This window comes from Melanerpes formicivorus, unplaced genomic scaffold (assembly GCF_026170545.1).
Source record: "Melanerpes formicivorus ecotype bairdi unplaced genomic scaffold, bMelFor1.0.p_v2 SCAF_7, whole genome shotgun sequence".
Taxonomy (NCBI): Eukaryota; Metazoa; Chordata; class Aves; order Piciformes; family Picidae; genus Melanerpes; species Melanerpes formicivorus.
In genome coordinates this window covers 12,896,921-12,919,346 of record NW_027142359.1, presented here as the reverse complement: position 1 = coordinate 12,919,346, position 22,426 = coordinate 12,896,921, and the positions used below count along the sequence as shown (strand labels likewise).

General features: G+C 38.9%; 1 protein-coding gene across 1 annotated transcript in view; it reads right to left on the bottom strand.

Moving 5' to 3' along the window:
* The window catches only part of AK5 (adenylate kinase 5), a 92,573-nt gene extending 76,429 nt beyond the window's left edge, over positions 1-16,144 (bottom strand). Inside the window, exons 1-5 of the mRNA XM_068141099.1 lie at positions 15,725-16,144; positions 13,864-14,050; positions 12,751-12,918; positions 6,923-7,092; positions 6,689-6,802 (exon numbers count right to left, since the gene is read on the bottom strand). Of these exons, the coding sequence (XP_067997200.1) occupies positions 6,689-6,802; positions 6,923-7,092; positions 12,751-12,918; positions 13,864-14,050; positions 15,725-15,784 (699 nt within the window). The 5' untranslated portion in view covers positions 15,785-16,144. The remainder of the gene's footprint in view (positions 1-6,688; positions 6,803-6,922; positions 7,093-12,750; positions 12,919-13,863; positions 14,051-15,724) is intronic.
* Between the last annotated feature and the right edge of the window lie 6,282 nt (positions 16,145-22,426).

Below are 22,426 nucleotides of genomic sequence, written 5' to 3'. Positions count from 1 at the left end.
ATTCATGTTTCATTTTTTCTCCACAACCACGACTGCTTGGAACTTTGTTTTAAAAGTGAGAGCAGAAATTCTCATAGTCACATGACTTCAGGGCCATTTTCATCTTGCAAATCAGTTTGGTCAGCCTGGAGAAGAGAATGTTCCAAGGAGCCTTTTCAGGAATTAAGAAACTGGAGAGTCAGGATTTGGCAAATAGTCTAAGACTTGCAATAAGATAAATTGGATGTCACATACTCAGTTTTTGAAGAGAAAAATACAGGCCTTATTTCAACTCTGGTAAGAAGTTCAAAGAAAACTAAGAGAAACTCAGAGAAAATTGCAGTGCTCATGGCTATGAGTTCTCACAGGCGGCAATGAGTCTGCAATGAGTAGCTGACCATTAAGAAATTAAGCTGGTGCAAGTAAGTGATCTGAATGGCAGTTGCTGGCTAGCACAGATAAAAATCTGAACACATCACTGATGCCATACTAAAGACTTCTTTCCCACTCAAAATTAAGATGATGGGAATACTGACATTAGCAAAACTCAATAAAACAAAAGGGAACCAAAAAAATCTTTAATTAAAATGTCAAATTCCTCAGATGTGTAAAGTGTATTTTAATCCACTTATCCAGACTGACATCATTGTTACTTCTGGTTTCTAGATCTAAGCAGAAAGAATAATACTGTGAGTGCTGTAAATGGTAGAGAGCTTTCTTCATCTTAGGCACTTTAGTCACTGAGATGCAATGTGTTTTCTTACAATTCTGCCTAGCAACATGTTAAGAACTTACTGTCCACACAAGAGTCTGGCAACATAGTAAGGAAGAAATCGTCATCTTTTAGTTATACCTATGTTTGGGTATGTAAGTCGTTTTGCTTTGGCTTTCTCACTAAAAATAAAAGCTCAGCTTCTGGATTAGTCAAGGGGATAAAAATGTGCTGGTAGTACCAAGAGCAATTACAAGCAAAGTTTAACAAGAATTCATTATCATTTCTATATTAGAACATTATGGAGGTACAGTAACTAGAGCTTAGACATACATGTATCCATTTGATTTCTCCCCCCATGTCCCCCAAAGTGAAGAGATCATGAAAGCTCAAATAGTGTCAGGTCCCAGTTACAGAAGGAACTGAAGGAATTGTTTTAGCATAAATAAAGATGTCTGTAAAGAGCACAGTTAGATTTTACATGTACTTGCAAGAGAAACCAGGCACCTTAGCTGATGTTTTCTTTTTCTACTAATAATATGGTAAACCATGGTTTACTTTTACAGTAACTCAGCACAATTCTTACTGGTGAAAGCCACATACTATTATACACAAAAAGGTTCAATAAATAGCAATTAGAGAACTGTACTCTTCGTGTTTGGGGCAAGACAGATTTTACATCCTTTGCACCTTGCTTTTCAGTTGTTCATCACCTACTGTCCAGCGTGTGCTGGTGGAGAAAGGGGAGATGACTTGGCTTAGACAAGAAACCATACAGGTTTTCTCCTTGTCCACTTTTCCCTGGGCATTGTGAACAGCTCACACCTATTCCAAGTTATCACCTCCTGGCCCTGTATATGACATTGGGTCCAGATACTTTCTTGACCCACCTGCATTGTGCCTCACAGAGTAAAAAAGCAATATTGATTTCTTGTGATCAATAAAGACCAGAAATGCTTTCTTGAACTACAACGATGCTAGGTTTTTGTAGCTTGTTTTATTTATATAGCTCCTATTTTCCTCACATTTGTTCAGTTTCTGTCCCAGCCTTACCAGCTCTCTCAATATCTTGTATTATTCATCTTTTTCCACTCAGTTTAGTAACTTGTCTTTCACATTCTCTCCCCCTTCCCCCATTAATTTTTGTCATTACTACATACATTCTTGGAGTTTGTTTCTTTCTGTATTAAGAAGGGCAAAGTAGAAAGGCTATACAGTGGAAAGTGACATTTTAAAAAATGAATGCATCATTGTTTACTTCAAGCTTCCATGGGATTACAGATGAATATGCATCCCAACATAATGACAAATGACAGAGAATAAATGAAGAGTCACTCTTGCCCCTGCTGTTCATTCCTCCCACTGGCATTTATTCTATATCCTATATGGCTGAAAGAACTGAGAAGCGTATCTATTTACCTGTACGCAAACTCAACATCACTGTTTTAATTTACATTATAAAATCCAAAAGTGTTCTAACTGCTTTATGAACAAATAATAATGTATACAGTCACTGTTTGAAGCTACACAATTGCATTTTAGAACCCTTGTAGTCAAAATGATTAATAGCTATGAAGGGATCATGAATGAGGGAAAACAGGTACATAAATAGTAACTCCTACTCCATGCATCTTTTGGCAGCTCTCCTAAACATAACCTTTAAAATGGGTTGTGTCATACAACCTTTTCTTCTGTTTTCAATGCAATGGTCGTCAAGAGACTATCTGTAAAAATAAGTGTCCAACCATGACAAAATTAGTGATAACTAAGAATGAGTTCTTATTCAGACCTTTTTAACAACAGATCTCAGTGTTCAACAGGGGACGTCTTTGTAAGAATAAGCATATTTATCGCAGAATAATGTGATTTGACTATTTGCATTTGGTAGTATTTCTCCATTTAATTCAGAAGGGTGTTCCAGTGTTTAAGGTCTTCTAATTATGAAGTGTCTTAGTACTTAATCAAAACTTTGCTGAAATTTCAACAAATTGTTTCTCATCTTGTCACTTTTGGTTCATGAGAGCAATTCTGTTGTGTTCTTCTGCACACTGCTAGAAATAAAGTTAAAACATTTCTAAGCTGTGGAAAACACCCGCAGCATCTTTAATTGCAGACCTACACAAATTACCACAACAGTTAATTACTGAATTCTCCACAACTCACTTGCACTTCCCATTAAGCAATCTCTGAATGCCTTAAAAATGTTAACATGTTTAATGTAAATAACACGACATGTCTTGGATTAGTCAGCCTCATCCTCTGAAGGGAAGACTGGTACCACATCTGCTGATGTCCACAAGACCTTCTATTTATGTATGTAGCTGATATTATGTCCTACTGAACAGAGAAATTTAAAGCAACAAGAAGCGTATCTTATGTCTTTAGAATAAAATATAAATCCAAGATAACACTGAATACAACCCACTGGATTAAGTAGATATATGTAGAAATACATACATTGCACATTTTTTTCACAGAATGGTAAGGGTTGAAAGAGACCTCTGGAAATCACCTAGTCCAACACAGGAACACATCCTGGTGGATTCTGAAAGTCTCCAGAGAAGGAGACTTCACAACCTCTCTGGACAGCCTGTTTAGTGTTTGGTCATCCCCAATGTAAAGAAGTTTCTCCTTATATTTAGGTGGAACTTCCTGTGTTCTAGTTTGTATCCATTGCCCCTTGTCCTACCACTGGGCAGCACTGACAAGAGTATGACCCCATCCTCTTGACTCCTGTCCCTTTCAATACTGATAAGCATTAATAAGATCTCTTCTCAATCTTCTCTTCTTCAGGCTAAACAGCCCCAGGTCTCTCAGTCTCTCCTTGTAAGAGAAACAGTCCAGTCCCCTAATCACTTTTGTAGCCCTCCACTGGACTCTCTCCAGTAGCTCCTTGTCTCTCCCAAACCGGGGAGCACAGAACTGGACACACTACTCCAGATGTAGCCTCACTAGGGCACAGTGGAGGGGGAGGAGAACCTCCCACAACCTGCTGGTCACACTGTACTTAATGCTTCCCAGGATACCATTGGCTTCTTGGCCACATGAGCACACTGCTCATTGATGGTTAACTTGTCCACTGGGACTCCCACGTCCTTCTCCACTGAGCTTCTTTCCAGTAGGTCAACCCCTAACCTGTACTGGTGCATGGGTCTTAGATGTTTTCATACAAAAGGTCAGCTGCAAAGAACAATGAAAAAGGGGGAGACTAAAAAGACATGATTTTCTTTCATATGCTCCTATAAAAGCTCTATGATTCCTTCCTTTCCCATATTTATGGTAAGGATGAGAGGTGGCCTTACATTAAGAACTGTATGATTTTTTTCATCTACCTTTCAGGCAGAATCAGGCCTTGAAGAGTGTGATTTAGCAGATTCCATTAGGCATGAAATGAAGGAACTCTCTGAGAATATACTCAGGTCTAAAATAACTAAATCCATTCTCTGTTTCCTCTAAAATAAAAAAAGACCAATATACAGCATCCTTGAAGCAACAGCAAATACTGAAAAGGAGCAAAAGTTACGATTTCTATCATCTGTCATTCTCTCAGCCTTTTTTTCCATGTAGATTTCTATAGCTAACATGAGCTGACCAGGATGGCAGCAGGGAGTATTTCATGTTAAATGAGAAAATACTATAAAATCATGCTAGAATGGTACAAAGTGAGGGTTCAAATGTATATGAAACACAGTGTCTACCTTTTTCCCTGTCCCAGGTTGAGGCAGATCCTCCCTTGCCTCCCACCAAGGGCAGGCAAAAAAAAAAAAAAGAGACTCACCAAACGGATTGCAGAAGTGATGGAAAGTTAAAATGGAAAAGCAATGAATGTTTTACAGAGAGCTACAAGCACAGTGACAAAAGAGATCCCAAAGCATACAGAGTCCCTTATAGCATACCGAGAGACCTCCTAGCACTCCCTTTCTCCCTACCTGAGTGTACACCCAAAAGCCCCAGGGCTCCTTCTTCCCCCCCTTCCACTGTTAGGCTAATCTCAGCTGGCCAGATCTGAGATTGCCCTTTCCCCTTCTCCCCCTGGCATTAGGCCTAGCCAGGTCTGAGGCCATGAGATAACTCCCCTTCCATTACCAAATAGGGAGCATCTCCCACAGGAGCGGCAAGGGAAGAAAGAGGAAGTGTGAGACCTTGCTGACAGATTTAGGGACATTATGGGAATGAAATACGCTATTTCCTGTGTCTGCCCACTGGGCTGGACACCCAGGGCACCAGAGGTGTATCTTGTGTGGTAGCAGCAGAAGGCACCCAGCCTAAACTACCACATTCCCCTTCTACAGGACAGTACTGCCTGAGTTTTTCTGGTCCCCACCTGGACTTCCCTTAGTGGTATTACACTAATGGACCCTATGATGAGTGTTCCAGTGTTGTTTAACTGGTTTTCTTTTGAACAAGGAGAATCTGACCCCAGGATAACTCAAAGCACTTAACTCCTGTAAGTTCTTCCAGCTTCACATCCCCCCATTCTTTCATCAGACACAAAATTACAGCACCAAGAAATGCATTAAGTCACACAATCACACTGGACAAAAATAATGAGTAAAGGAAATGGCCATTAAGCCTAAATCTCTGCTGTATCATTTATAAAATAATCAATTTTCTATTCTGTTAATTATACGGAGATGTAGCTGGCAGTCATTGGAGGTTTTCTGCAACAACTATTTAGTCTGTTTCCTTTAATTTCCTCAATTCAATCTTCTACGTTTTGCCCAGAATAATACCTTACAGATGCACACTAATGAAATGTCTCATTAACTGCTTTCTTTTGTTACCTCTGTCTTGGCAATGTCATTTAGAATTGAAAGTACAGAAATGGTAGTACACCAGTAAAGGACTCTGCATGACGGGTGCTCCAAAAATTCAGCACTGAAACTGCAACCTTTACTTGTGACCATAGCTGTTACGTTAACATCATCCGATCAGAAAATGACTTAAGCTGTTTGTTTTTCCACTGAATTTAACTATTTTTAGATTAGTTTAAAATACACACATGAAAACAACATGTGCAGAGAACTCAGGAATACAGTTTTAGCTGACTAAAACTTAGAGCTGTAGTTTAGAATAACCAAAATTATCTAAATTTCTTTTTTTAAAAAGTGAGTAATTTCTGAGTAGCGAAAGCTTGCAAAACAGGGACAGTTTGGATCCTTATTTTATTCCAGTCTTTTCAATGTACTGTAACAAACTTGAGATTAAAAGCACTGTGAAGATATGCATTGATTGAAACCTACAAAGACATATGGAAATATAATTCTCCCTTTATAAATCACTGAGATAGAAAAAAATATTAATTTTTAGATTTGATGTTGTCTTTTTCATCTTGCAAGGATTTTCACCACTGAGACAAGAGGTTTGGGTTATTAGCTGTATTATCACATTGTCTTTTCACTAAATACTCTGTCTTCAGACATAAGGCTGCATAATGTAAACCTAAACATTATGTGAATAGAATAGAATAGAATAGAATAGAATAGACCAGACCAGGAGGGAAGAGACCTTCAAGATCATCGTATCCAACCCATCATCCGACACCATCTAATCAACTAAACCATGGCACCAAGCACCCCGTCAAATCTCCTCCTAAACACCCCCAATGATGGTGACTCCACCATCTTCCCGGGCAGCCCATTCCAATGGGCAATCACTCTCTCTATGAAGAACTTCTTCCTAACATCCAGTCTGAACCTCCCCTGGTGCAGCTTGAGACTGTGTCCTCTTGTTCTGGTCCTGGTTGCCTGGGAGAAGAGACCAGCCCCCGCCTGTCTACAACCTCCCTTCAGGTAGTTGTAGAGAGCAATAAGGTCTGCCCTGAGCCTCCTCTTCTCCAGGCTAAGCAACCCCAGCTCCCTCAGCCTCTCCTCATTTGCAAAGATTTAAAGAGTAATGCCCAGTCAGAAATAACTTGGAATCTGACCAATAATTTCAAGAAGCTTAACTGTTCTAGAGATATGTAAGTTACTGTAAAAATAGAAAACAATCTCTTACTTGGTCCTCAAAGGAGATTGCCTGGGCAACATCTCTGGGAAATCCATCAATCACTATACCCTCTTCATCAGGGATCTGCATTAATCTCTGCTTTATCTCAGTAATAGTTGTTTCCTTTCACAGAGAAAAGAAGTTATTTATTCAGTGTTGTAAAGGAGGTTTTCCTGATAGTGCACATTAATGCAGCACATACAACTCCTTTGAAAGTAAACATTAACACAGGATACACTGTACCTGAGGGGCCAGTTCTCCAGTAGTAATTATTTTGGCAATTAGACTCCATTTTCTGTTGCTGCTTGTGCTGTGGATCTTCTTCCTTAACAATTCACCAACTGATATGTAGTTAAATCCGTAACGTTCTGCTATTTTCAGACTTTGTGTTCCTTTACCACTTCCTGGGCCACCTATTGTTAATTATAAGCAAAATGTTAAATTAATGTTTTATGCCCACATATTAGATCTTTGCTACTGACATAAATTTTCCAACTATTACTAGAGCAAATCTTGCAGCTGCATGGCTTGTTACTAGCTATTAGAAATGGGTCTCATCTACCATCCATGGAGGTAACAATTTTAAACTGAAGTAAAAAAAAATAATACAAATCTACTTGCAAATTTAAAGCAGACACACTCTTTCAGGCTTGTTCCTGGTAAGGAATTTTTCTTGATTTGTAGTAGAAGAACAGACTAATGAAATGATCTCTTCAACTCTGTGAATCCCAAGACAGCCAGACAGTCTGAAGCATATTCATGTCAGAAAGAATCATACTTGGTTAAATAAGCCAATTAAATCAGTAGACTAGTCATGGAATAGAACTAATAAAATCTGCTCCTAAATATGCTTTCATGAGTTTCTGAGGTTTTCTAATTTTAAAATACAGAAGAATATTGAATAATCAGCTGAGATGTTTCCATAGTGATTTGGTACATGGACTTTTATTGAATCACACATACTTTTGATATTGATGCTTGAAACATCTGATAAAGAAGCAGTTTGTTGGGTTCAGCTTGCTGGACAACTTGAAGGAAAAAAGAGACCTCTGAATCTCTAATAGGCAGAATAGGCTTCAAAATCAGCTACATTACAAAACAGGGAATACTGATGTGAAACATCATCTGGACAGCAGAACCAAGAATGTATGTCAACAAAACAAATCAAACTATGTCTGAACCCAAAAGAAACATTATGGTGCAAAGACGAGAGAAACTGGAACCTCCTATGTAAAAACAGGGAACTGGTTTTGTTAAAAAAAAAAACATGTTTATATACAGAAGAGTGTATGTCACTGAATAGCATAAGAAAGCAAACCAAAACAACAAAACCACAACCCAAACAACAAACAAACAAAAAAAGTTTTTATATTCATTTCCAGTGATAAGTACCTATATTTTGGGGAACTGTGTGTGAGAATATTGCACTTTAGTTCAACAGATAGAGAATTAAGATTTATTTAAAAATAAATATACATATTCTATGAACTTTAAAAAATACAATGAGCTTCTTGTTAGTAATCATGTAACCCTTTCTGTATTACCAGCATTATTTCCATAAACAGCTTTTAGGCATTTTACGTAATTAATACAGATTTGACTGTAGGATAAGCTTTACAGTGTTTGCTTATGTAGGGTTGTGACACCCTCTGTGTATCCAGGTTCAAACCTGCACCCCAATACTACGTGTTAATGCTTTCAGTGTCACCAGTAGTCACTATGAACTATTCTGTACTCCTGATGCTGTGATGGTAACTCTCCAAAAGGCCTTTGCAACTCAGATTGGGACCCATTTGAAGAGGGAAACTTGCATATTGTTAAGGTGTTCCCATATCCTGCTCACAATTTAGTTATACCCTTGGAAAAAAAACCAAAACTTTTATCATTACCCCTTTAGCTTAAATAACACTTAAATCAAGCCAGGTTAACAAAAATGCAAAGGAAAGCATTTATCTCTAACATCTGACTTGTCAAAAGAGCTACAAATGTCCACAAAACACACAAGAAATGAGCAAAAAGCTACATCTTATCTCTATACAGTAAGTTTACAAATGAATAACATTTTTTCCTCATTCAGTTCACTTGCTATTTCTCTCCTGAAAACGAACAAGCTTTCTTTCTTCTCTGAGCAGATTATGTTAGGTTATCCATTTCAGTTCTTTTAGGTGACCTAGGCAGGCTTAGTTTTTTTCAGCTGGAATGCTTTCTCTGATCAAGAGTTTAGCTATCCTCTTTGTTAGAGTAAAAGATGTTTCCTTTTTGTAGATACACAGCATCTGATATGCTAGGAATCATGTCCTCCACTAAAGTGGCTACAAAACAATCTTGCTTTGGCTCTCTGCTCCCTTTGATGGCTGCTCAGTGTTTCCTCTGACAAAGGCATTGTATCAAACCTTACATTGTGTTTCACTCCTGTGTCAAAAACGTATCTGATACAAATGTTCAAACAAGGTAATTCCACGTAGGCTATTGGTAATCTGGAATGACAGTAGGTTTGGAGTAACTGATTCCCAGTGCCTTATTTTCTTATGTAGACAAAAACAACAGCACCAAAAGTGCAGCTAATTGTTCAATGCTGCCTGTTTGCATAGAACAGATTTTGCAAGGTGAATGAATAGGATTATTACTCATAACTGCAATGTCTATTCACTCTGTAAATTTCCATAAGCACCTTCTCTCTCTCTATATAAAGCCACATACTGCAAACTAATGAGCACAACACATAACTTATTTACATTTTTATACATATGTGTATATTAATATAAATTTATGTGGCTATACTTGCTGGCAATTATCATAGCTACTGAAAAAAGTGATGGTGGATTGTGACTTGCTCCGGACCAAAGGGATCATAAAACATGCTGGAGCGAATATTGTGCTTAATTCCTGCAGATATAAAATTTCCAAGTAAGGAAATTGAGGTTTTCTTCTTTGGAGATTCAAGACAGATTTCAAACAGACTGTGTTTCAAGGATGCAAGACAATCAAAGGTAGTGTAGAAAATCAGAAACGGAAAATTTGACAAGAAAAATAGTATCTGCATTCCAGTAGAGATACAAAAGAAGCCAGAGAAAACAGAACTGTTACTCGAAAAATCATCAGTCTCTGTAAAACTATAAAAGCAGTGGGAAAAAAAACACTTCTAAAAATCATATAGATAGACTTTATGTTCCTGTTAGTCTAAGCTTTGCTTTGCCACTTGACTCTTTGATAAATCATACTAGCAACTGTTCACGAAAAAGGAAAATCAAATCACTTTTAGTTTTTATTCTTTTCATGTATTAAGAAACGTGACTATTTTACATATTTCTTAGAAGATGTCTAGACTAGGGAACATTTGTTGCATCTAAAATTGTGTTTGTTAACTGGTTTCAAAACAAGATTTGTATGCCCCAGTTTTACTAAAGCAGTGTTTAAAATCTAATTTTGTCAATGGAAGCTTAAAATTTCAGTTTAGTTTATACTGGTTTAAATTCAAAATAAATTAATGTAATAATAATATTTGTGAAAAGACTTAGGAGTTTAAAGTCCATCTGTGTACCAGATTTAACAAATCAATGGGGCAGCTGCCTGCTTTCTTTGATCTACCCTTTAATTATAAAAGTAAGATGTATTCTTTTAATATTAACTAATATTTTTAATTAAGCAGAGTTTAAAAACATACTAAACTATGGGGCCAATGACACCAGGTAATTAGTTTTTTCAGCTCTTTGTATTCAGGTGGTTTCAGTAGTAAAAATGTGTTTGTCAAAATATGTTAGGAAGTACGTTTTGAAAACACCATCTAGTCTCCTAGTGTTACAATGGCTTAGAAACTTAATTTTCTGGTGATTCAGAGGTGTGCTCTCTTGGCTGGTTCCATCTGATTTTTCTAAAATCTAGTCACATAGCTGCTTTGCAACTTTACAGCTTTACATTTCACCTGCAGACTGTTCTGCAAATACAGAAAGAATAAAACCCCTGCCTTTATCTGTGAGTTCTCTTTTGCCTCAGAGCTACCTGGTTCATTTTAAGTATGATAGATTTCATAAAGCAAAGAAGTTGTAAAAACCTTTATGGAAGCATTAAAAAGATCTTGTACTAATGTATTATTAAAGAAAAAAATCACTTAAAATGTGCAGCAGAATGACAGGTCTTTAACTTTTATTCATTTTGGTCTCCGGTAATGAATGGGACCAGTACCATGTGAGCTAGGCAGTATGGTTAGTTATCACTAGGTGGACATAAATACCTTGCCTCAGTGAAGTTTTTTGCTGGCATTTTATGCCAACTGGAAATGAATATTACACTCTTTTTCTTTTTTTTTTTTTTCCCCCTCCTCTTTTATTCACTATGTTAGTTCTTTTGTTCTTTCCAGTGTGTGTTTTTATGTGCATTCTCAATGGAAAGTTGAATTTGGGAGAAATTTCCTTGCCACTGTAAAAAATTGGGCAATAGCTGCTAAGCTACATACAGTATTGTGTTTGTCTTAGATCACACTATAATAGATTCAGAGAAACTCAGTTGGAAAATAAACCTGAAATAGCCTTTGTGGAATGTTTACAATGTTCTCTATATAAATGGAGGAAAGGAAAAGCTCAGCAAAACCCATGCTCACTACATGCTGGCATTCAAGGATTTCATTTCAAATACCCCTGCACTCAGTTAAAGAGGTGAAAGCCAATCTCTCTTTATCTCACCTAAATTACCCCTTCATTCATCACTTTACTGCAACAGAGGTACATGGATTTCAGTGCATTAAGAGCTTTCTGTGGTCACTGAAACAGAGCCAATTTTTCTCCTTTATAAAAAGGAAGGCCAGTTAATTAATTAAGATGAAAGGAAGGCATGTGTTATTTTCTCCATCTAATGCAAGCTTTATAGTTCAACAATGCATGAAGAGATTTGCATGTTGAAATTTGTAATTCCAAAACAATAGATTTAAAAAAAATCAGATGCCTATACAATTATTTTGGTATACTACAAATATCTAGAAAAATTACTGATTTTCTGTTTTCAGTGTATTCCAGTATCACATTTCTGAGGACAGCTGGATGCAGAGCCTAGAGGACATACTGTTCTTAGACCCTGCTTGAGAATACAAAGAAGACATTTCTACACTCTTTCACTATACTACATACTATTCTCTGCAATCTCTTGCTTTTTAATATGAATAAGGCTTTTTAGACCAAACATGTGATTCTCCATTACCTGGCACCTTTGCTTTAACTATTTAACTAGTCCAGAGAATCAGAGAACTAGGCCTGGCAGTAAAACTTCAAAAGGCAACTACCCCAGATGGCAAGGGAAGTAACTCAAAGAACTTAAATTCAGAAACAGAGTAAGATGTTGACTTAGACTGAAGCTGTAGATATCTCTTACTGAACAGTATGCTTGTTTGAGGCTGGAAGGTATGAGCTGCATAGAAAGGGCACTAAACAGCACAGGAGAGAACCTGGGGAGAGAGCTCAACTAACTAATGCTAACTTATCTCTGACTCTCCTTGTAGCTGGCACAGGACTGAAAAATACACTTAGGGATTGATTTATCAGTGGACTAGTGACCACGTACACTCACAGCTGGACATACTGGTCAGTTTTCAAGGTTCTAAATAGAGAAGACAAATGTTCCATATGACTTTTTTGAGCTGGTTTATCCAATATTTTCAAATATCCTTTTCTGTGAGCAGCTTTGAGTACATCTACAATAGTGTTTTAGTTCAGATCAGGAGCATGCTTTGGATGAGCACTGCGGGTCACATGGTGGAGCTATCCTGAAATGCATGAGCTAGGTTTGCTTTCGATGTAGATGCACTGCATTAGCAAACTGGGAGCTCTCCAGCTGCTCAGAGGCATCCAGTCTACAGAGCATGACCACAGATGTTCACTGTAACCCCTAAAACGTAACAATTGGGATGCTACATCCTCAGCATGAACAATTTCACTTTCTGATACACCACTGGGCTGCACCACTTGCCAAAACAGATGGAAAATCATATTTGAATACATACAGGCATTCAATGTATTTTCATTACAAATATAAAGGCAAAGTAACAAAGATAAATTCTTGTCCAAATGATTCTGCCTTCATACCTATAACAAGGATAATTTTTGGTCGAGGTCTTGCAGGGTCAAATACATCATACTCCTCAATTAGCTCAGCAGTTTCAGAGAGGTCAGTGTCACTTTCTATGGAAAACTGTTGGATTGGAGGGAGTCGGTCATACCGTCGGTATGGGAAGTTAGAATTATCAGGCATCACTGTAAAATAGTAAGATAAATTGGGAATTGTGGAAATAAACAGAAAACTCAAAATCTAAAGTGTACACAGATTTAAGCAGGTATAATAAATAAGCACAAACACCTCTGAATTTTACAATGTGGTTGCTGTTGCTACATTAAATATTCTTTGCCTGTTTAGCCGATTTATTAAATTGAAACTACAAGCAGCTAGCTTCCCTTAGAATTTCTTTACAGGCATGTCAACTTCTCTGAAAAATTTGCCCATAGCACCCAGAGCTGGCTGCAGCCTCTGAGAAGAAAAGCCTTGTAAGGTGCAGATAACCTGTGCTCTTAAGCAGAACTCTTTTGGTGATACATGCTGTACACACAAATAGTATTCTTGCTAATTAGTTTAATGAAATGCTGGGTGACAAGGGAGAATAACTATGGCAACTGAAAGATGAGCTAATTACTCTTTGTTAGCATTACAAATAAAATAATTACAGGTATTGGTATGATATTTGCTTAGATTTTATGAGACACTCTTTCTCTAAGAGTTTTTAATTTACATTTTATTTAGTAAATTAGCATCTAGAGCCAATATAAACGATAAAAACAACCTATGCGCAACTGCACTGAAGTCATCCATGCATGTATCATCCATAAGGACCCACTAAAAACATATGCCAAGTGCACTGAGTCAACTTTGTCCCTGTCTGCAAATATTTTAGGCAGCATATAAGAAATATCTCCACTAACGTCTTAAAAAATTTACATAGCAAACATCCAACATGAGGCTTCAAAATGATCACAATTTCCTCTCCATTATGGAAGGAGAAAAACAAACGCCAAAATGCAAGGAAACAGAATCCTTGAGTAGTCCTCTGCCTAAGAAAAATCAGAATGAGGCATGATTTGCTGTAGAAGTGAGTAGAAAATAATTCACTAGCGGAAACACAGTAATTTTTATACTTCACACATTACCATTCCTGAAAAAAGACCTCCTGGTTTGTCCTCCATTGAGTGGAGGCAAGGTCTTCTTTTCTGGGCTGACAAATGTGTCCCATTTCACTTTTTCTGGCCCTCCAAGCTCTTTCACTTTCTGCAAACAGCTTTCCAAATATTCAATTGGGTCATCAGGTTTGTAACACATTAATCCGTTCAACAGACTCTGCAAGGTACAATCAGAAATACACACTATAATCATCAATTCCAGGAAAAAACAAGCACTTTTGTTTTGAATTTTATTTTACATACAGAAACTCCTTACCCCTTGTATATTCAGATTCTCCATTTCAAACAAATGCATGAGAGTGAGGCCTGCAAAAATCCTGTGATTTTGGTTTGCCAATGACACAAAACCGACCACTGGCAAATATATGCAAAGCAATGCACAAGCCAGATAGCCCCAAAAGTTCCATGTTCTGTTAGCTTATTAGACCACTGAAACGTATCTTTTCCTTAAAGATGGTGCACTGGTGTGTATCTTATCTATACTCTTGAGTCTCTGCACAAACAATGGAAAAAATATTTTTAAAAATCACAAGAAATCCTCAAGTATCTTAAGCCCCAAGCTCAAAGTTCAGAGGTGCTTGCAGATGTAATTGACTGGAAATTCCCAGCCACTAGAAAACCAATGCCTACAGCATTAATTCTGCACCCATCCTACCTATGAGCATTATGGGAGTGTGGAAGAAGGAACGCTAGATTCTCTTCCGATGCATGGGAATTGATTTTCCTTGACAAACTGATACATAAGTCGTCATCTCACCTCTCTAGAAGACAACTGCATCCAGCCCTCTCTTAACAATAAATGTCTTCCAGGAGGATTTCTGTTCCTTTGTGATTTTACTGATCTTTGTGCAAATAAACTTCTGAGTCCCAGTTGGCATTAGTAACAAAGTATCTCCAATTCAGGATTTGAATTTATAAAACAGGACATAATTTCTACCATGACAGCAACTATGTCCTATTACACTACTTAACTGGTCACAGCAACTAGCCATAGATTTTAGCAGAAGATATGCACCATTTAAAAACAACAACAAAAAAGATAGCTCAAGCTTTGAACCTCTACAGAAAAACAGTTTTGTCTGCGTCTTTTGTGAAACCATTCACCTTTTAAATGTGTTAGTAAAACATTAGCATGGTCTATGCCCTGTAATTTTCAAATACATTAAAAAAATGTCTAGCTTCAGCACAGACCAGGGAGAACGCGTATGCATCTGCCTGGGTGTGTTTTATATAGGTGGCAGGATGTCTGATTTGGTAAAAAAAAAAATCCACACTGCACAGAGAAGTAATTATCAACCATTAACAGCATGTAACTTGTAGAAAGCTAGACAAACCCTCATGGAACAGGTGTGGGTTATTTCTTCACCCAGACCGATGAAAATCTGGACAAATCCTGAAAGATAACCCCCATCTGAATTCCTCATCAAAGATGCCCTGGGGGTCCTTTGCCCTGCAGACATTCAAGTTCGCTCCCTCCCCAGGTGGCTGAAGGAGGGAGGGGAGAGGCGGCGGCCGCCGAGGCTCGGAGGGGCGCGGCCGCCGGGCTGCCAGCGCGCCCGCGGAGAGTCGGGGAGGAGGCAGCGACTCCCGCGCTACCTCTGCGGCCGGCAGCTCCCACCAGGCGGCCCCAAGTCCACAGTCTCCGCGCTCCCGGCCCGGGGTGGGGGCCAGCTCTTCCGCGGCGCGGCTCTCCGCGCAAAGTACGCGTGCCGCAGCCTCTGGCGGCTCCGTCCTTCCAGCCACCTTCAGCCCGCTACCCGCCAAGGGGTCCCGGCGCGGAGCATCCCTCCGACGGGGCGGAAAAAGCTCCCACTCCCTCCGCCTCACCTACCTCGAAAAGCTGCGGGATCTCCCTCCGGGCCAGATACTCCTTCGCCTCGCCGGAGCTCATACCGCCAGCCGGGGCCGGCGGCGCCGGCGAGGCACGGTGGGCAGCGCCGAGACCCGGGCACGGCACGGCAGGACGCGGCGGTGCAATGCGGGAGCCTCAGCGAGGCTTCCGCGGGCGGGCGAGCCGGGGACGGTGGGGAGGAGGGAAGAAACTGCCCGCCTCCCCGTCCCCGCTGCACGGAGGGAGCGAGAGCACGTTGTCCCCCGGCGGGGACGAAGAGCGTGCGCAGGCTGCCGGGGAAAGTTTCAGAGGGTCCCTGCGGAGAGGCACCCGTGCGGAGGCGGGGAGGGGCTGTGCCTGGCTGAGAGCCGCGGGCACAGTGCCCCGGCACAGATCGGACCCGGCTCCCCGGGAGGCACCGTCTGTTTCTACCGTCCTCAGGCGCGCCCCGCACGCTGGGAGGGCTGTGGCAACCAGTGCGGGGGGGGTGGGGGCTGCGCACGAGTGTAGCGCAGAGGTGGTGAAGCTTCCCGGTGTGCCGCGGTCTCTGCCCTTGGCATCGTCTTTTGGCGTTGAAGAGAGAGGCGTTTCATACTCTTGGGGCTGCTAAAAGGCCATGAACTGTGATCATTCATAAGCATCTATGATCTGTGGTCATCGGGTGGCAGGAAAAGACCTGAAGACATCTCTAGTCCAACATCCTCAGAGCATTGGCAGCTCTTGAGGTCAGACCAGGTTGCTTAGAGCTCTATGCAGTCTCACCTTGCAAATTATGCAAGGATGGAGACTGCATAGCCTCTCTGGGCAATCTGTCCTTGGCTGGCTTTGTGGGTTAGCTGTTTGGGTGGGTTGGATTGGTTGATGGGTTGGACACGATGATCTTGAAGGTCTCTTCCAACCTGGTTTGGTTTATTCTAATAAAGGTTTATTCTAATAAAGGTTTATTGTCTTCTCTTCGGTTAGCACCTCTTTGCTTTAGGTTGTCTTTTGCCCACCATTGCACCATTGTGAAGATCCTGACTCCATCTGCTTCTAGCCAGCACTGGAGAGCTGCTGATATGTCCCCTCTAAGCCTGCCACAGGCTGAACAAGCCCAGTTTCCTCAAAGGAAAGTGCTCTCATCCCTGACCGTCTTTGTGGCTGTCCACTCAACTCCAGTTCATCAACATCTCTTTTTACTGGGGTAAAATGGAATGCTATTATTCTAGGTGTGCTCTGAGGAGTTCTAAGTAGGGGTATTCCATAGCATACCAGAAGTCAGAGTAGATTCTTTAAATTGCTTAATTGCCCTATGTCAAGTCTGCTGTTCCAATTAAATTTTAATTTTGTTGATTATCTTTTCCAACACAACATCCATGTAGTTTCACTGATGCACACTCTAACAGAAATAGGTTACATATGTGCAAAGTTCTGAACGACAGTGAGCAAGTGCTTTCTATATCTCAGCATTTTTCAAACATAGGATAGGTCTTCTGAGGAGTTTTTTTTAAGATGCTTCTCTCCTTTGTGTGTGATTTGTGGATCAAAATCAGTTTGAAAAACCTTTCCAGCTCAGCTGCCACCATGTTGCTTGTTTTGCTGCTTCAGTAGTGTTTTATTCTGCCTTGCCTCCAGCTTTTTATGTAAACATTTTCCTTTCTCCCGGACAGGCTTCCAGTCCTTGTTCATTCAACAACCTGCTAAACACTGCCCATGGACCAGACCCATGATCTTCTTCTGACAAACTGGACTGGAAGTTTTTTCACTTCATCCAATTACTCCCAGCAGCTTCCATCTGAAGGGCAGCCCCTAACCTCCCTCCATAGCAGTCAACTGATGCATGGCCCATTCTGCACTTCAGCTGAAGTATCTCTTGAAAGAAGTTTGGATTAGATGGCTTAAGATCCCTTCCAACTTCGTTTTCTATGAATCCTGTGTCCACTTGGGGAAGCTACAATAATGTTACTGTATTGGCACCTGTCATATGTTTAAGGAAGAGCTTAATATTCCCTGGGAACTGCATATGTGCAGTCTTTCTCATCCTCCCATGAAGTCTAGATGTGGCTTTAACCCTGCTTTCTCTTGCTAAGATTTTAATACGTCCAAATGTAAATTAATTGAAAAGCACAGTGTCTTCATTTTGATTAATTGGAGTAGACGCCAATGTCCTTACAAAAAGATACGAGACGTAATTGCTTTCTGAAAACCTTAAATGAAGCTTGACAAGAGGAAAACTGAATTAATTAAAAGGACATTTTCTTAAGATAAAATATTTCCTAAGGAGGACTAATGGAAGATGCCATTCTGTTTAGGAAGGTAGATCTGTAGTTTGGGCATTTTGCAGGTTTTTTTTGGGTTTTGTTGTTGTGTGTATACTTGTACACACACATATAAAATGAATTTGTATTATTGCTGTCACAGATATATTCCATTGATAGCCTTTCAGCAGATGCATTTTCATATATTGAACATTTATGGGTGAATTGGTATCTCATCCAGTGTCCTGGATTGATAAAGAAAAATATTTCTTTCCACATGCTTTCCATGGTTCTTCCTCAGGAATATGATTTTGTGTGTGTGTGTGTGTATGTGTGTGTGTAAAGACTTGTCTGAGTTGTTTTGGGTTTTTTATTCTAGGCTCCCAGGCATTTTACTCAAATAATGCTAACACAATGTAAAATTATGACTGTTCTATTGTAATTATGCACATCAAAATTCTTGTTCAAAGAAAGAGTGATTTTCAGCTGATCTGATTTTTGTTGCACAAAATCAAATTCTGTGTTTTAGAAATGGCCACCTCAGAAAAAAAATATGGCCATTTAAGAAATCTGTCAGACCAAATGTGTCAAATCTATCTGGAAAGGCTATTTTTGGATCCAATAATATGGTATCTCCTTCTAGAAGTAATTTGTTATGTGTTTGCCTTTGGCAAAATCCTTGTATTGAAACAAGGTCACAGGTGGATGCTTCTAAAAGGCTCTGAAGAACATTGGCAGCAAAGGATTAAGAATATATTAGCTAAATGGAAACACAAAGCTGAATTACTTTTCATTTCAGGAATGTAGGTAACATAAAGGCAGCTGTTAGAAGGTTAGATGCTTGTCATTTAACAGTATCTGATCAAGATTGTGGATGGAAATTGTGGATGGTCTTACTGCCTTAGAAAATAATGCTGAATGCAAAAAAATAAAGGTGCTAAGAAATTTGAACTGCAAACACTGCCCATTCCTGAAGGGCAGCTCTGCATGATGCTGAGGTAAGGCTGAAGATCACATTGGTTATACTTCTATCACTTCCTACCTCTTCAGTAGTAGAAAAAGCTACAGTAGAAGGAATAAAATTTTGTTTTCAAAACAATAACATTTCTGGAAATTTATCTTGAGAACTCTTTATGATTCCTATACCATTTAGCTGATTGCATTCTCATTCTTGTTGGTTGAAGCTGAACTAGTATGAAATTAGTATGGGATCAGCTGGAATATGCTGTTCTGGGCCCTCTCTTCTTGGTTAAACCAGTTACATAATATCCATAGTCTTCAGTTACAGCATAATTAGGCTCTACATTTTCAAAAATCACTTTAGAATCTCTCAGTCTTTTATAAGAATCTTCACTTTGTGTGTGTGTGTATGTGTAGTGCCTGTCAAAGCACTAGTGGTTGGTATTTTTTACATAAGCTGCTGCTTTTCTAGATGTCTATTAAATCATACCGAATGTCCTTGGATTGATGTGCTTATACAGGCTGGTGCAAGACATGTTGACGGTTTGAATTTGTAGATTCTCTAAGTAAAACAATCAGTGTAGCCTTGTTAATAATATATGCTGAATTATATGTCCCTGATCCAGAAATAATATGCATTTTCATGTAAATGCAGAACTTATTTCAGGCCTCATATTGTGCCTAATGTGGTGTAAATTAATCCAAGATTGCTAAGACTGTCTTTTCGTTTTGACGAGAAACCTTTTTCTGAACTCTTTCCTACAGTGTTGCTAACATGGTTTTTTTAACTTTTAAACTTACTCTTCTCTCTCCCTTTTCTTTTCCACTTTGCTAAACATTTTTTGATGTTTTTTTTCTTCTTCTCTTTTCTACTGATATCTAAACAGGTTGCTTCAGTGAATTAAATCACGAATTGAAAGGTAGTGAAAAATCTACTTAGAAAAATCTAATCACTGATTTCCAGAACTGCTATTTTATATAATTTTTGAGGACACCAAGATTCGTAAAATCTGGGAGGGAAGAAGGAAGATTGTACCACTTAGAAATTTGTGGATGTATATTTCAATCTGCTGAGAAAAAAAAATGCTCTGATTATGACACTCTTTAACCTTTGCTTTGATAAATTAAAGACCTATGGCTTTTATATTCCAGTTACAGTGTCTTGTCACCCTTCCATGAACTCTTTCCAGTTTATCAGTAGCATCTTCAGGGAAGACATGAAACAGGACAAACTGTTCCAAAAATGGTCACACCAGTGCCAGGTACTGATGTGATCCAGCCTGCTTATAACAACCTGTCAAGCCTCATTCTGTTTCCACCCTGATGAAGTGCACAGGCCTTAGTGTTGCAATGAGGTTCATCTTTAGCTGGTTATCTAGAGGACTCCCAGCAGCTCTGCTTTCCACTCTGTTTTCTCTCACAGATTCCTCCATTCTAGGATCAGCACCTGCTCACTGATATATGACTTCATATATTTGCTTGCAGTCAGTTTACCAAGAGATCATCATGGTCAGTATGAATGGGCTGTCCCCTTTGTGAGTTACAACTTCCCTAGTCCTTGTTATCTGCCAGTGGTACCAGGATTTGCTTCTATTATTTTTTTCCTTTTGGCAATCAATAAAACTGTTGTATAGCACATGGCCAAAACAGTTCCCATGGGACTAAACCAGAAAGTCACTTAATATTTCACATTTACATGACACTTTTGAGACGAGTCAATTAGTCATTAAATATATGTTTAATAATTTTGATTCATTCAAGTTTCCTAAACAAAACATTCTGCAGTTGTATGCTATTAATGTCTTGGGTATTTTGTTAACATTTCTTAAATAATTCCCAGTTATCGTGCATATTTTTCTATTTAAGTCCTTATCCTTGATCTGGTTCAGAATAATTAGATAGCATGAGGATATTATACAGCCATCATGTAACTTAATAAATTCAAGGTTGCCACCTCAGGAAGTGCTTAACCTTCTGTAAGATGGAAGGCAGGAGATCCTGTAGAGATTTTCCTTGTCCCTAAGACAGCTGGTCAGAACACAGAGTAGGGGCATACAAAGACTTTTAGTCCACTACAGCTTCCTGAGACTTTGTTTTTTATTTTATGTCATTTAAATGGAAATCTGTCTGGCCCCACCTCCTCTCCCCACCCTCTACTATAGAAATTGCTTTTTTTTTTTTTGAGGATTATTTTCCTCAGTAACCAATTAATAAACACTCCAAATCATTCAATACTGAATTTTAAATTACTTAGAAATGCTGTGCTTTTATTTTCCAGTCAAGCTTTAATTTCCCTGTCTTTTTATCCTAAGGATCCAACCACAGATTTTAAGCGTCCAATCCATGAATTGTCACCAAATAGGTACTGACAATAATGCAATTTCTGTTCATCTCTTTTACTCTTTATGAACTAAGGAACTTCAGGTAGCTGCCCACAAATAAACACAGAAAAATTCAGTTAATAAAACAGGCTTAAGCTAAGTAATAACTTGTGGATATTGTTAGGGGAAATAGAAAAGAATTCAAGCATATTAGACTTTGTCTTGGGAGCTATGCTATGGAGCATAAGATTGTTACAAAGTATGAGTCTCTGCTACTCACCATTTATTGTTTTACTTAGTGGTATAAAAGCTGAGTGCCTTATGATATTATTCCTAAAACCTGTTACTCAGTCATACAGTGAAAATCTTCCCTACTTGAAAATCACCTTGCTACAAAGTATAGCTCTTGAAATTATAGGCCTCTTGATTATTATTATTTTTAATTTATTTTTTTTTTAATAGAAAGCTAAATGAATTGGAAAGTAATGTCAACGTTTCTGTATGAAGGGTTTAGAAGAGTCTGCTCACTGCTCACAATGAGAAACCTTCAACATTTTTTGCTCTTTGGATCTTTACAGTGGTAAATTGCAATGTCAAGTCCTAGGGAAAAAGTGCAAGTTAATTTGATACAATTTTTTTTTTAAACCTAGGGTCAAGAAGAATTCCCAGCTGGTCTTTTTTATCATGTAGGAAAAAGAGCATACGAAGCTTAGAAACACAAGATTCCCCCACACACACCCACCCCTTGTGTTCAAACAAAAGTACTATTAATTTTGGACAGGTCGTACATGTATGCCAAAATATGAAATAAATGTTAAGAAAATGAATTTTGTTTTGTGACATGGCAAATTTTTTAATAGTTAGGATTCACACTGGGATAAGGTCATGTTGCTCTTGTTGAGAGTGATCATGGCAACAACTGTAGTGTTCTAGTGAAAAGTGAAGGGTCACTTACTCCCATATTCAGTGTGTGTTCAGTATTCACCACAAAGCAGTAGCTGTCATAATGTTGGTCAGCCACTGTTTTGAGATTTTGTTTTTAACTTAGTTTCTTTAGAGCTAAAGCTCTGTCTCTTTTTTGTATTTCATAATGAAGTGAGAAATGACTGCCCAAACCCTCTTTTCTACACCCTGGAAGGCTGTAACTTAGGCAGGTATTAGCTCAAAACTCCAAATCTATTGCA